Source organism: Alligator sinensis, unplaced genomic scaffold (assembly GCF_000455745.1).
Source record: "Alligator sinensis unplaced genomic scaffold, ASM45574v1 scaffold721_1, whole genome shotgun sequence".
Taxonomy (NCBI): Eukaryota; Metazoa; Chordata; order Crocodylia; family Alligatoridae; genus Alligator; species Alligator sinensis.
The window spans coordinates 866896-879637 of NW_005841857.1; the positions used below are offsets into that span (position 1 = coordinate 866896).

General features: G+C 50.4%; 1 protein-coding gene across 1 annotated transcript in view; it reads left to right on the forward strand.

Annotated features, from left to right (window-relative positions):
- Positions 1-12286, forward strand: part of LOC102377700 (serine/threonine-protein phosphatase 6 regulatory ankyrin repeat subunit B-like) — a 75968-nt gene extending 63682 nt beyond the window's left edge. The window contains exons 26-28 of the mRNA XM_025214710.1: positions 910-2260; positions 7897-8049; positions 12126-12286. Of these exons, the coding sequence (XP_025070495.1) occupies positions 910-2260; positions 7897-8049; positions 12126-12286 (1665 nt within the window). The remainder of the gene's footprint in view (positions 1-909; positions 2261-7896; positions 8050-12125) is intronic.
- The last annotated feature ends 456 nt before the right edge of the window (positions 12287-12742 follow it).

The following is a 12742-nucleotide window of genomic DNA, read 5'->3' on the forward strand; positions in this document are numbered from 1 at the left end:
CTCCGTGGGTTCGACAAATTAAACCTCTGTTGCCGTCTTAAGGAAAAAGCTGGGTTCGAGAGGATCAGCAGCGCTTAGAAATCCTCACGCTCCTTTCCCGAACTCCACGTGCTTTCTCCCTCTCCGACTTGGGCCGAAACTACCCAAGCCTTTTGTACGGCTAGCAAGCCAATAGCTAGCCGCCACGTGGGCCTATATTAAGACTGGCCAATAATGTGACGGAAATCTTAATACAAATGGCGGGAACTTCCTTGTACCGTGCATCACTATAATGCAAAAGAAATGCACGATGCAAAGAAGGCTACAGAACTGGCAGGAAAAACTCCTGCACGCGGGTTCTTAATTGCAACAGAACGCTCCACCGTGCAAAAGAGCTGCAATTTAGCAGGAACACAATTTAGCAATGCCGAAGCACACACAAACAAGAAAATCACAACTTTGAGTTGTGACAGATCCCAGGTCTCCAGAGCTGGTGGTTCCCAGTCTGTGGCTGGCAGAGCACTGGAGGCTGTGCTACATGCTCTGTAAGTTGCATTGGGCTCCCCCCTTTCCAGCTGAAAGTTGGGGAGCCACAGTCAGTTTTGAGGGTGACAAAAATCAGTTGGCCCAAAGGGCTTGGGAGCCACTATCCAGATTCCCACCCAGGGCCTTGATCCCAGGTCTCCAGAGCTGGTGGTTCCCAGTCTGTGGCTGGCAGAGCACTGGAGGCTGTGCTACATGCTCTGTAAGTTGCATTGGGCTCCCCCCTTTCCAGCTGAAAGTTGGGGAGCCACAGTCAGTTTTGAGGGTGACAAAAATCAGTTGGCCCAAAGGGCTTGGGAGCCACTATCCAGATTCCCACCCAGGGCCTTATGCCCAAGACCAGCCCTCCTCCTACTGCTGTGTTAACTCAAGCTTTTGCTCTTCCAGTTTATCTTCGACCTCATGGTCTGCGGGAAGCTGAACAACCACAAGGTGACCGAGGAACTGGTCCTTCACTCCTCTGCCCCTCTGGACACTGCTGTCAAGCTTTCCTGGGCCTTCAACCTGGCTGCCCTAAAAGAGAAAGAACGGGCCAAGGACCTGCTTGCTGCAGCCAAGTACATGGAGAGCATGGCCGCTGAGCTGCTGACGCTGGCCTGTGGGGGGAAAAGTGCCAGCTACCTTCTCCGCACAGTGGATCACAGGGGCAATACCATGCTGGACACTCTAATTGAATGTGAACAAAAGGACGTCATAGCCCATCCAGCAGTGCAAAACTACCTGACAGAAGTGTGGTACGGCAGTGTGAGATGGCCCCCGTGGAAGATAACTCTCCTGTTCTTTTCCTTCCTGGCTTGCCCACCCGTGTGGCTGTTTTTCTCCCTGCCCCTGAAGCACAGGTTCGATACAATCCCCATTGTTAAGTTCATGAGCCATTTGGCCTCTCATATCTTCCTGGTTGTCCTGTTCGTCCTCACCGTTGCGTACCCTCCCATTAGCCCCATTGGCGAAGAGCGCGTGGTGCCACACTGGAATGAGTGGATGCTCCTAGCTTGGCTGCTGGGGACCTTCGTCACGGAGATCACCCACCCAGGAGAAAGGGCTGGCTTGGCTTGGATCCGAGTGTTTGTCCTGGGCTTCTCTGCCATTGCTTCCCTCTGCCATTTGCTGGCTTTGGTGTTCACCGGCACCGATCGCTTGCACTGCCTTTTTGCCAGGAACAATTTCCTAGGAGCGGCCATGACTCTCTCCTTCGTGCAGTTCCTGGAGTTCCTCACCTTCCACCACCTCTTTGGCCCTTGGGCTGTCATCATCAGGAACCTCATGAAGGACCTCACAAGGTTTGCGGTCATCCTGGGCTTGTTTCATATTGCCTTCACCATGCAGCTGTCTTCAGTCTACCAGCCAGTCTACCCTGAATCAAAGGCTGACGGGAATGCGACTGGGAGCACCCCTACCCAAGACCCTCTTGACATTACGGTCACATTATTCTTCTCCTTGTTCGGCCTTGTTGACCCCGAGTCCCTGCCGTCACCCAACAGAACCCCACCCTTTACCTTCATCATCATCCGCTCCGTGTTTGGCGTCTACCTGATCGTGACCCTGATTGTGCTGATCAACCTGCTGATTGCGATGATGAGTGACACGTACCAGAGGATACAGGCTCAGTCCGACACCGAGTGGAAGTTCGGGAGGGCCGTGCTAATCAGGGACATGACTCAGAAGTCAGGAACACCTTCCCCCTTCAACCTCTTCACACACCTTCTCTACTACGTCAAAAAGCTTTGCAAACGCAGAGGTACCACTGCTAATGTATGTGCAGATTTGTGTCTCAGGATGCTTTCTCAACGCTACCATGAGGGTGTGCCAAAAGTCCAGGAGAGAAAGGAAACCACTGGACTCTCCAGCTCTAAGAGTGTCAAGGGGAGCATTGGGTTTGTGGCAACTGGCAGCACTGGGTTTTATTTAATTGTCTCACTAGTGGGCACTGCGTGCTGCATCAGGTATCACCTGTTTGACCTATTTCTGCCCTCACTTCCAGGGGGACAGCCCCACTGGGGTACAAGGTAGGACAGTGTTACTTACTTACTGGCTAGAGCTAAGCCAGGAGTCAGGCTTCTGCAGGAAACGTTATTGGCTCGCACCCTTTAAGAGGGAAAATTTCAACATTTCCTGCAAAATGAAACTAAAAGAATTAGCGTGAGTCTGTGGCAAGGTTCCACTCCAATTTCAACTTTCTATTAATTATAATAGTAAAGAAACGAGCGCCAAATAAGTTGCTTCAAAACAAAATCTTGCATTCTAGACATGTTGACAGTGAACATTTTGGCTGTGAATTTTTGTTTGTATTGCCCCTAAAATTACATTTTGTAGCAACTTCCCCATTTTCATTGATGCTTCGCTCTTGAGAAATCATTTTGTCACAAAAAACACTTCCTTTAAAAAGGTGCCCAAGCCATTCTATTACAAATCAGCTGGCATTCAATGCGGAGACGGTTGTTTGGGTCTCGGTATTTCTGACTCAGCTTAGTGTTAGGCATATAATCAGAACACGAGACCCTTTATACTATATTCTAAACAATGCAGCAAAACAATTTCTATTAGTTTGCATCCAAATCTGGGCTGGAAGATTACTCCTAAGTAATCTTAGAGGTTTTGATTGTGTGGGCAATGATGGCCTACGACTAAATATCTCAGCCATAAAGGTAGAAGCCCCTGGACATCAGAGGGATGACATGATTTGTATGGTAAGTGTGGGCAGAATGGGCACTTGTACACGTGATGGGGGTTTCGTTCTCCATAAATTGAAACCGTATGTTTTTGTGTCGATTAAAAGCCTACTGTTTCAATTTAGGGACTTCCATCACGTCACAGTGATGGCCCCTCATCAGGTCACCTGCCTGCCCCTACCCCCCACTGCCATGGGCAAGCTCCACCAAGGGAAAAAAAAAAAGCAGTGAGGCACCCAATCCTTTTTCTTTTTTTTTTCCCAGAGCCTGCTTGCCTATCCCACAGCCGGGGATGAGCTGTCAGCAGGCCCTGAGCTGTGGGGGGGACCGGTACTTCCCTCCATGGCGGCAGCATCCCCCAGGACCCCCCAGGTGGGCTGCTAGTGGGCAGGTGCTGCCCCGGGGGAACAGCCACCATGGAGGGAAGGTCCAGGCGCCCCCACCACAGCTCAGGGCCCACCGGCAGCTCACCCCCCAGCCATGGCAAAGGCAGGAAGGCTCCAGGAGAAAAAAAAACAGATCAGGCCCCTGGGGCGGTGCAGCAAGGCAGCAGGAGGGCAGCTGGGTGTGCTGGAGGCAGGAGAAGGCAGCAGGGATGGTGCACGGGGCACTGGAAGCCCGCCAAGCCTGAGCTTCCCCGAGCACATCTGGGCTTCCAGTGCCCCGTGCACCGTTGCTATTTGTTATATAGCAAACTAAGGCATATCAAATGAGTTTTACCTTGCTACGTCCCAAGGTCATTTAAAGCGAAATACGATGCCGCATGTGTACATTGTGATGAAATTAAAGTGAAATACACCGCCAAAGGTGTCAACAGTGATGCCATTAAAGCAGTGCAAAAGGGCAGTTAAGCCACTTTAAAGGCCAATTTTGTCATGTGTACAAGCACCCAATATGACTGAGTCTAGTGAAAGGAGGTTGCAGCTTTGAAGCTGAGGTTTTCTGCTATTTGGCAAAGATGCAGGCCTCTTCCTTTTCACAGGGAAGGGGGATAAAAGTGCCCTCACATACTTTGGACATGTGATAGAGCAGCCTCAATGAAATCCTTTGGCGTTTATGCTAAACGTTAATAAAGAGTGTGAGGTTGTGAAGTGATATTCCATGCACCCCAGTTAGACTGAGAATGCTGCAGCCAGGAAAGTGTAATTGCAGTTGCAGCAGGCTGCAAAGAGGAGCTTCCTTGTCTGTCTGTCTGTCTATGTGATTTTATTTTGGTCTGAATGGGACAGAAACATATATACAAAATCTCAGGGGAGGGGGCAGGTTTCAGGCACCTGCAAGTTCCCGTTCTTCCTGTTGATTCACCACCAGCAGCAGCAGTGAAAGTGGCACATTGATTTCCTAGGCTCTCGGGGTTGGCCTATGCTGCATCAGCAGTGGGCCCCAGGGAAGGTAGGACTGGGCAAGCCCTTGCCAGCCCTGTCCACTGACATGCTCCAGAGCTAGCAGTTCACACGGGAGACTCGTCTGGACTCACCTGGAGGCCTGAAAGCAGGACACGGGGACGCACTGGGCATGGCTGAAGCAGCTTCATGTTTGAACTGGTGGCTCTGGAGCATGTCAGTAAATTGGGGTGAGAGGGGCATGCTCAGTCCCACCTTCCCCGAAGCCCACTGCCGATGCAGCATTGGCCAGTAGAGGCCCACCGTTTTGGCAGGCATGCCACAAATTAGCCCCACCCCTGGCCTGAGTACTCCTTTCATCCCCCCTTCTCCTTCCCAATCCACTGCTCTGCTTTCTGCTCCCTGTTCTGTGCACCTTCCCAATCCACTGCTCTGCTTTCTGCTCCCTGTTCTGTGCACCTTCCCAATCCACTGCTCTGCTTTCTGCTCCCTGTTCTGTGCACCTTCCCAATCTGCTGCTCTGCTTTCTGCTCCCTGTTCTGTGCACCTTCCCAATCCACTGCTCTGCTTTCTGCTCCCTGTTCTGTGCACCTTCCCAGTCTGCTGCTCTGCTGTCTACTCCCTGTTCTGTGCACCTTCCCAATCTGCTGCTCTGCTTTCTACTCCCTGTTCTGTGCACCTTCCCAATCTGCTGCTCTGCTTTCTGCTCCCAGCACTATCTGCCATTGTGCTCCTCCCCAATCTGCCACTTGACCTTCAGTGGGACATACTCGGTCCTGTCCCTCTCCAGACCTTCCACTGATGCAATATGGACAAAACCTTCTCCCCTTTGGGACAGCCCCACCTGGAAAAGTTCATTGAACCTGAAATGTTTCAAACAACACGTGTCCCACTCAGTGAACCAGCATTTTCCACTGAAGCTTGGTGCCACTAGAAAATTTCCAGACCACACTACTTCACAGGTGTGAGTTTTTGTCTGTCTGTCCCTGCACTGTACTAACATCCCACCGAGAGTTCTCACCTGAGGGAGATCCAGGCCTGCCTAATGTTACCTGGGTAGCCAGTCAGCACAAGCACTTTATTTCCTAAGTAATTCTGGAAGCAGGACTGCAGACTCAGGTAAATAGGACATCGAATTGGAGTCCAACTCGAGTATGTGTCAGTAGTTTAAAGGTAGCAGAAGCATTACAGGGATATCATAATATTGCAAACCGAGGGAGTTTGGAATTCAAGTTGAATTTAACAGACATGAAAACAGGCTGCAGCCTGGAAATGCAGAGTTAAGGCATTGCATTCTTCCCTGTACTAAGCCCATCTAATCACCATATTGTTATGGGCAGAATTCAGGACTCTTTCCTCTTGCTTGGTAGCAATGGGATACAGTAAACTGATTTCTAGATTTGAGTGTGTTGCTTTTTCCTGTCCCTGGGGTCAGTATAGAGTTGAGCTGAGCCACTTCCATCAACAGTTAAAAAAAAAAATAGGCTTCAGACAGAAACAGTGGAATTTTCTTGCAGTCACAATCCTATTGCTGGAGACATTTAAAGTTCAACTGGACAAGGCACTTGAGAATGAACTGCGAGAGACCCTCCTGCACTGCTCTTACTGGGGCATGGGCATGAGACGACCTCGTTAGTCTTTCCCATATCCCATTTCTACGGTTCTATGAGAAATTTTATCCCTGGAGACTAAGGGCCTGATCCTGAGAAGTGAAGTGAATGAGCCAGACTTTGTGCTGGTGGGACCTACTATAAATAGGTTGCATAGAGCCAGTTACTGGCATTTGCTTCTCTCGCAGTCACTTCAGGCTGTCTCGGTCTTTGAAACGGTGATTTTCCAGCAAGACTGTACTCATTTCCAGGTTTCTTCCCAGCTGCATGACTCAGTACTGCAGACTGATGCTTTGCTGCTCAGGGCAAGCAGTGGAGCCGTGTTCTGTAAGGATGTGCCAGTATTGCCGAAGAAAATGTGCACAAGTCTGCTTGGATGAGAAAATAGTTTTGTGTCTCCTGTGCTCACGCTGCCCAGGTGTTTGCACTCTGAGAGGGGAGCTGGCAGGCAGGAAAGGTGGTGCGAACAAATGTTCAATGAATGTTTGAAACTCATCCTGTAGAATGAATTTGTAACCACAGCTGTAGCTCTTACTCGCCCCACCAGCGATCAGAAGTATCATATAGCCCAGGGGGTTTCAACCTCTGGCTTGTGGGCCCAATGCGGCCTGCAGAGCCATAGTATCTGGCCCACAGAGCTCCCCACAAGTTGGGAAATTTGGTAGGGGGAAGCAGTGGCTATTAATGCTGCCAGCCAACCACACTGCCCAATTCCCACACCCCTTCCCCCTGCACTGCCAGATCGGGGCCAGACCAGGCCCCATTCACCCCACATGCAACTGACTTGGGGCTAGACCATGCCCTCTCCCCCCACGTGTGAGTTGAGGCCACATCCCCTTCACCCCAAGCAGCCAACTGGGGCCAGCCCATGCCCCCTTCCTCCTGCAGAGCTAAATCAGGGCTGGGCCATGCCCCTTATCCCCCACACAGCTGGATCGGGACTGGGCTGCCCTCCACCCCACTTCACACAGCTGGATCCAGCCCACAGGCAGACCAGGCACTGCCCACCTGGCCCCCAGGGGAAAAAGTTTGAGCACCACTGATATAGTCTATTCTATAGGCCAAGTCCAGATCCAGTCCCAAAAGGCAGAGTCTAGGTGATTTAGATTTTAGGCATTTAAATGACTGAGCGTTGTCTTAATCCACCCTGTGCAATAGCTTCGGAGGCACTTGGACATCTCAATTCCTTTGGCATTTCCGTGTTGGCTTTCTGAGCATACTTGGAAGGGCTCCACTGAAGCATGTATCCTCACTTGCACTTGGTTGCACTAATCTCTTCTAGGAAGCGTGCACATTCAGCGTAGAGCCCAAATGGAAGGGTCATATGATAACGGTTACCTGTAATTAATTGTGTCTCAAAGTAACTTCAGCCCTGGCCTTGCTCCACTGCCCTGCAGTTGCACCATGGCTGAGGCATTTCTGACTTTTATCTAGTTCTGGCCATCTCTTTCCACACCTTAATCTTTGGAGAAATCCATGCTCAAAAGACTGCCATAAACTTTGAATGAACATCTAGAATTTGCAATGCATAACCAAACCTCTGAGGCCCTTGAGTGTTGTTCCTCCCTAAGGATATGTGTCTAGGGAGAGCTCATGGTCTAAAGCATGAGTACTTCATATGCCAGCTAGCATGAGTGGGTCAAACACAGACTCATTTGAACACAAGGCAGCAGGAAAGTGAATCTCCAGTGGCAGAAGCTGTGATGACATCTGTACATAATCCAGCACATTAAAGCTCTTGTGCTCTTCCAGGTAAGCTGTGCTTCACAGAACGGAGGGATCTGGTGAATGAAGAGGAAGACCTGGACGCTGCTTCCAACACGCGGTCCATTGGTATGCTGGCTCACGCCTCTGTGCGTTGGACTCGGGTGGCTGCCAAGAGAGCGGCGCAAGTATCTCCAGAAGGTATTCTCCATCCACAACAGTCCTCCAGGAAGGGAGCAAGGGCACATAGGTTTGCTCCCTTTGAAAACATCTCCATGTAATGAGATGAGACTGGGCAAAGGAAAATGGGGTTCGTGGATGTTGGTGTGAGGAGCAGGGAGGAAGCCCCACAGGAGGGCTTTGCTTGATCAAATGAAATAGGGGACATGGGGTCGGGTAGAATCCTCCATCGTCTTGCATGGGTCTTTCCCACGTCCTTTTTCTAAATATTCCCTAGGAAAGATAAAAGTCCTACTCGGGAACACCCTGTCATCTTGGTGCCGTCCTGCCGAGCACCTCGGTCTACGGGTGAGAGAGATGTTTTGCATCCTACATGGTTTCTCTGTCTTCCTGGTCAGACCCTGTTCCTAGAGCAAGCACTTCTCCCTAACCTCTTGCCCTCTGATGCGGCCTGTACTCCGGGATCTCTTCATCACATTGATCCTCTCTCCTGGTTCACAACTGTGCTAGAGGGGTCTCGCTCGTCCTCCCTTATCTGGTCCTCTGAAGTGTCATTCCCCTTCGGTGTTGTTTCGCTCTTGGAGAGAATTGTCCATTTTGGGAAATGCTGTGTACGGGAGATGCTCTGCAGAAGGAAGTTCGGAGCGTGCTGCCGGATCTCGGCACGGATCATTAGGGATGGAGACCTTCATCTGCACATCTTTTGGCGGTCCCGACTCTTAGGAGTCGGCTTTCAAAGCAGGGGAAGGGAGGGAGGGCTGGTCGGAGCTGTTTGTTTTGTCTGGAGAGAAAAAAACCTGATTTCAGCATAACGCAACATGTCACTAGCACGACTGCCCGTAAGGATTTCCTCCTCCTCGTCTGCTCTTATCTAGCTTGGCTTGCCACTCGGGGGGCTGTTGGAGACGGCTGGAGTGGAGGTTCCTTTGGGGAGGTTAGGCTGACCCCAAGCTTGGGGAAAGGCAGCCAGGCATCTGCACAGCAGACAACCGTGACTGAATTGCACGGCACGTTCAGGCTGCATTTTTGGAGGAGGAAGGGGCCTATCTCTGTAAAGTGGGAGCTCCTTTCTCTGTTAACCCCTTTGCTGCAGCAGAGCAAGGAGACACCTCTACAAAGTCACTACGAATTTGTGAATGTTGCCAGCACATGAGAGAGGCTCCTACCTCCTCTGCAAAACAGCTCAGAGCCCACGCGGTCACAGAACAAGGTACATCGTGCACGTGTCAGGGAAGAGGAGGGTCTGTAGATGACCAGAAGAAAGTCAGAGACATCTCTTCTTGATTCACAGGTGTCCTATGAGGCTCCTTCCTTCTCATGGGACTAGACTCAATTCATATAACTTCTGCCAGCCATCAATCAGGAGCCACTTTCATTCTGACATATCCTGGATTTGAACCCCCATCTGAGACAGCATAGCTCTATCACCCATCGCCCAGGCCCTTCATCTCCATGGGAGCCTCCAGGGCACAACTGAGGCCAGAATTTGGCCCTATGTATCAGAGCTGTCAGGAAGCCTTCCTTACGTGCCAGCAGCCATAGTAAACAGAGCAATGTTTTTGAGCCCTGCAGTTCCTAGCAGTACAAATCAATGCTATTTCTGTAGTTACAGTCAAGGGCCCTGCAATTCATTTTTGGAAACTTTCTTCCCCGCACAATTCCACTGAATCGAATGCAATGGTCATACTAGCAACCCAAAACGAATGTTAAATACACAATGCATGGCAAAAAATAAAACCACTTCTAAGTATATTTAATTGGTTTACTTAGTAATTTGCTCCGCGCTTCATTCATGAATCATGAGAGCCTGAGAATTTACAAACCCCTAGTCTCACCAGCTCCAAATATCAGAAAAAGATATTTTAAGGCACTGAGGTTTTTGAGGCTTCCCAAATGTAGAGACATCATGATTGCTGGCTGCACTGGACAAGGATGCCCACATGTGCACACACGCAGGCACGCACACAGAGGTTTGAGCCCTAGACCTTTGCTCCAGACCTCAGCTCCTCAACCTGAACGTGAATTTCCTTTACCTTTTATGGTTGTAATAGCTGATATCATCGTTGCAGCCCGCCAGCACCAGACAGCAATGTAATCGCAAACTCCTGAGCAGACTCACTCCTTCCAAGGAAGCGCTGTCTGATACATAAGCATCCTGTGCTCTGCTCCAGCTCCGACTGGTAGGAGGCATCTTAAGATCAGAGGGTGGAAGCAGACGCCACCTTTGTGCTCCCATAAACATTTTTTTGGCAGCACAAAGTGAAAGTAAACAGATGTCCTTATCTTGTATTGCACCACAAAGGCTCAAATCTGTGGCTGCGGCAGAAACCTGTATTAAATTGGGCTGCTTTTTTGCAGCCTACATCTGTTTGCTTAAGGTGTAAGAGCTCCAAGAGAGTCAAGCTACCCGGACTCTCCAGCCTCCCCTGGGAAGGGGCTTCGGGGGCAGGATCAGCCCCCTCAAGCCTCAGGAGCGCCTGCCTCACTTTCCCGATCGAGGGGCTTCTGGGTGTGTGTTTGCAAGCAAAGGGATTTCCCCCTGCACACATGCAAACATGAAGGGGGCAACCCATGTTTTTATCCCCTGCTTGTCCATGTGTGCCAATTCAGGGTGCAGCAACCAGGCACATCTACAGACATCCCTGGAGTGCGATCAGCTGTGCCACGACATGTCACAGCACAGCTGATCCCACTGCTCCAAAGACATCTTTTTCCAGCCATAGACTCAGGGAAAAGTAGGGCTGAGAGGGACCTTGGGAGGTCATCTAGTCCAACCTCCTCCTCAAGGCAGGATCATCCCTATCCAAACCAGCCATATAAGTCCTTGTCCGACCTGTTACTGCAACTACACAATCAAACCTGACGTGCAACTAGGAGGCACAACATCCCAACCTGCCACCGGTAAAGAAAGGAGACAATGGCAGCCAGTGTCTTGATGCTGCAAGGCGTGTTAAAATGTGCCAGGGGCAAGGTCCACACCCCCATTACAGAGGAAGGCAAAAACCCCCACAGTCCATACCACTCTGGCCAGGGGGTAAAACTCCTTCCTGACTCCAAATGTGGCAATTGGCCTGACCCTGAGCAGCGGGGCAAGTCCCTCTAACAGGGAACCTCCAGGTTTTGGTCCCGGTTGGAGCTCTGGCGCACCCCAGTCAAAATCCCCAGCTATGGCTTCAGCAATCGCCCAATGCCTCCGAGGATGGTGAAACCCCACCCCACTTTGCACCAACCTCTGCAGCAACAGGAGGGCAAAAAATTCCTTCCCGGCCCCATAAGGCAACCAGCAAAACCCAGCAGCCTGGGAAATACTAAATATCCACTATTCTGGCCTGCAACCTGGAGCCAGCAAGCATTGCACCCTCTAACTGGAGAGGCAAAACTCCCCGTTCTGTGTCCCCTCTATAAACTGATCTCAGCCCCTTTCATCTTTTTTCATAACGAAGCTGGTTGTGGGGCTCTGCTTCACTTTCCAGCAGCTGAACCTGGTCTTCTCAACTACCCACCTGCTTTAGGCTATGAAGCTCTTCTCATTACCTCTCCTTATTATCTCCAACAGCAAGAAGGGCTCCTGGGCTTCTCACTGTTGCTCTTCAGAGAGCACTCCAGGCACAGCTTTGCCTCGATTGTCCCTGTCCAGTTCTTGTCCAACCTCTTTTGGACACCTCCAGTGATGGAGAGTCCACAATTTCCCTAGAAAGCCCATTCCACCACCTCGCTGCTCTCACAGTGATGATGTTCCTGATATCCAATCTAAGCCAACTTTGCTGCAACTTCAAGCCATTGGTTCTCATCCTGCCACGAGAGGGAAAAGGAGTTCTCCCTCTTCTTTATGCAGTCCTTCAAGTATTTGAAGACCATCATATCCCCTCTTAACTGCCTTGTCTACATGTCTATTTTCTCCTGGCATGACTTGCCATCCATGTCCTTTATTATTTTTGTTGCCCACTTCTAGATCCTCTCTATCTTCTCCATTTTCTTTCTAAAATGTGGAGCCCGCAACTGCACACAGTGCAACAGATGGGGCCTAACCTTGGTGTGTGTAGGGCTGGGTGACTCCCTCATCTTGCTCTGCTAACCCGTGTGCACTCTCTCCTCAGGTAATTGCATCCACAACCCTCTCTCGGCAGGGCCACTGCACATCAAGGAAGCAGTTGACTGGCACAGCGTGGCCATCCACTATTTCTCCTTGAAAGGGCGGCCAGATGGATCACTATTGGAGAGGGAGTTGTCCATGCACCAGGACTTGTGTAAGTCCTAGGCTACCTTCACCCAACCCCCCATAACAGCTATTGCTATGATTCACTCATGCTCTTGGCTGTTGGAGCCCAGCAGGAGTTGAAAGACAGACAATGTGTTATATGTGCAACTGGAACACAATAAAGACGATTCCTTGCATTTCTCTGTGTCTCAGTGCGGTGTTGGTTTGTATGCATAATCCTCTAATTCATCACTAGGACCAGGCTTTGCCCTGAGATGTGCTGAATGGAGAAGTGTGGATTGTGCTGGAGTCTGTGTTGAGGCACTACAACACTCTGGACTGTACTCTGGGAATTTGTGCTGGCCAGACACCCTCTTCCAGCATGCATCAGAGTTGTTTATGGTGCCACATACCTATGAGAAGACGAAATTCCCACAAAGGTTAAGATTTAGCTGATGGTCTTGTTGCCTCAGTGATTGTGGCTCTTTCAATGTGCCTGATCTTGAGATGCTGAAC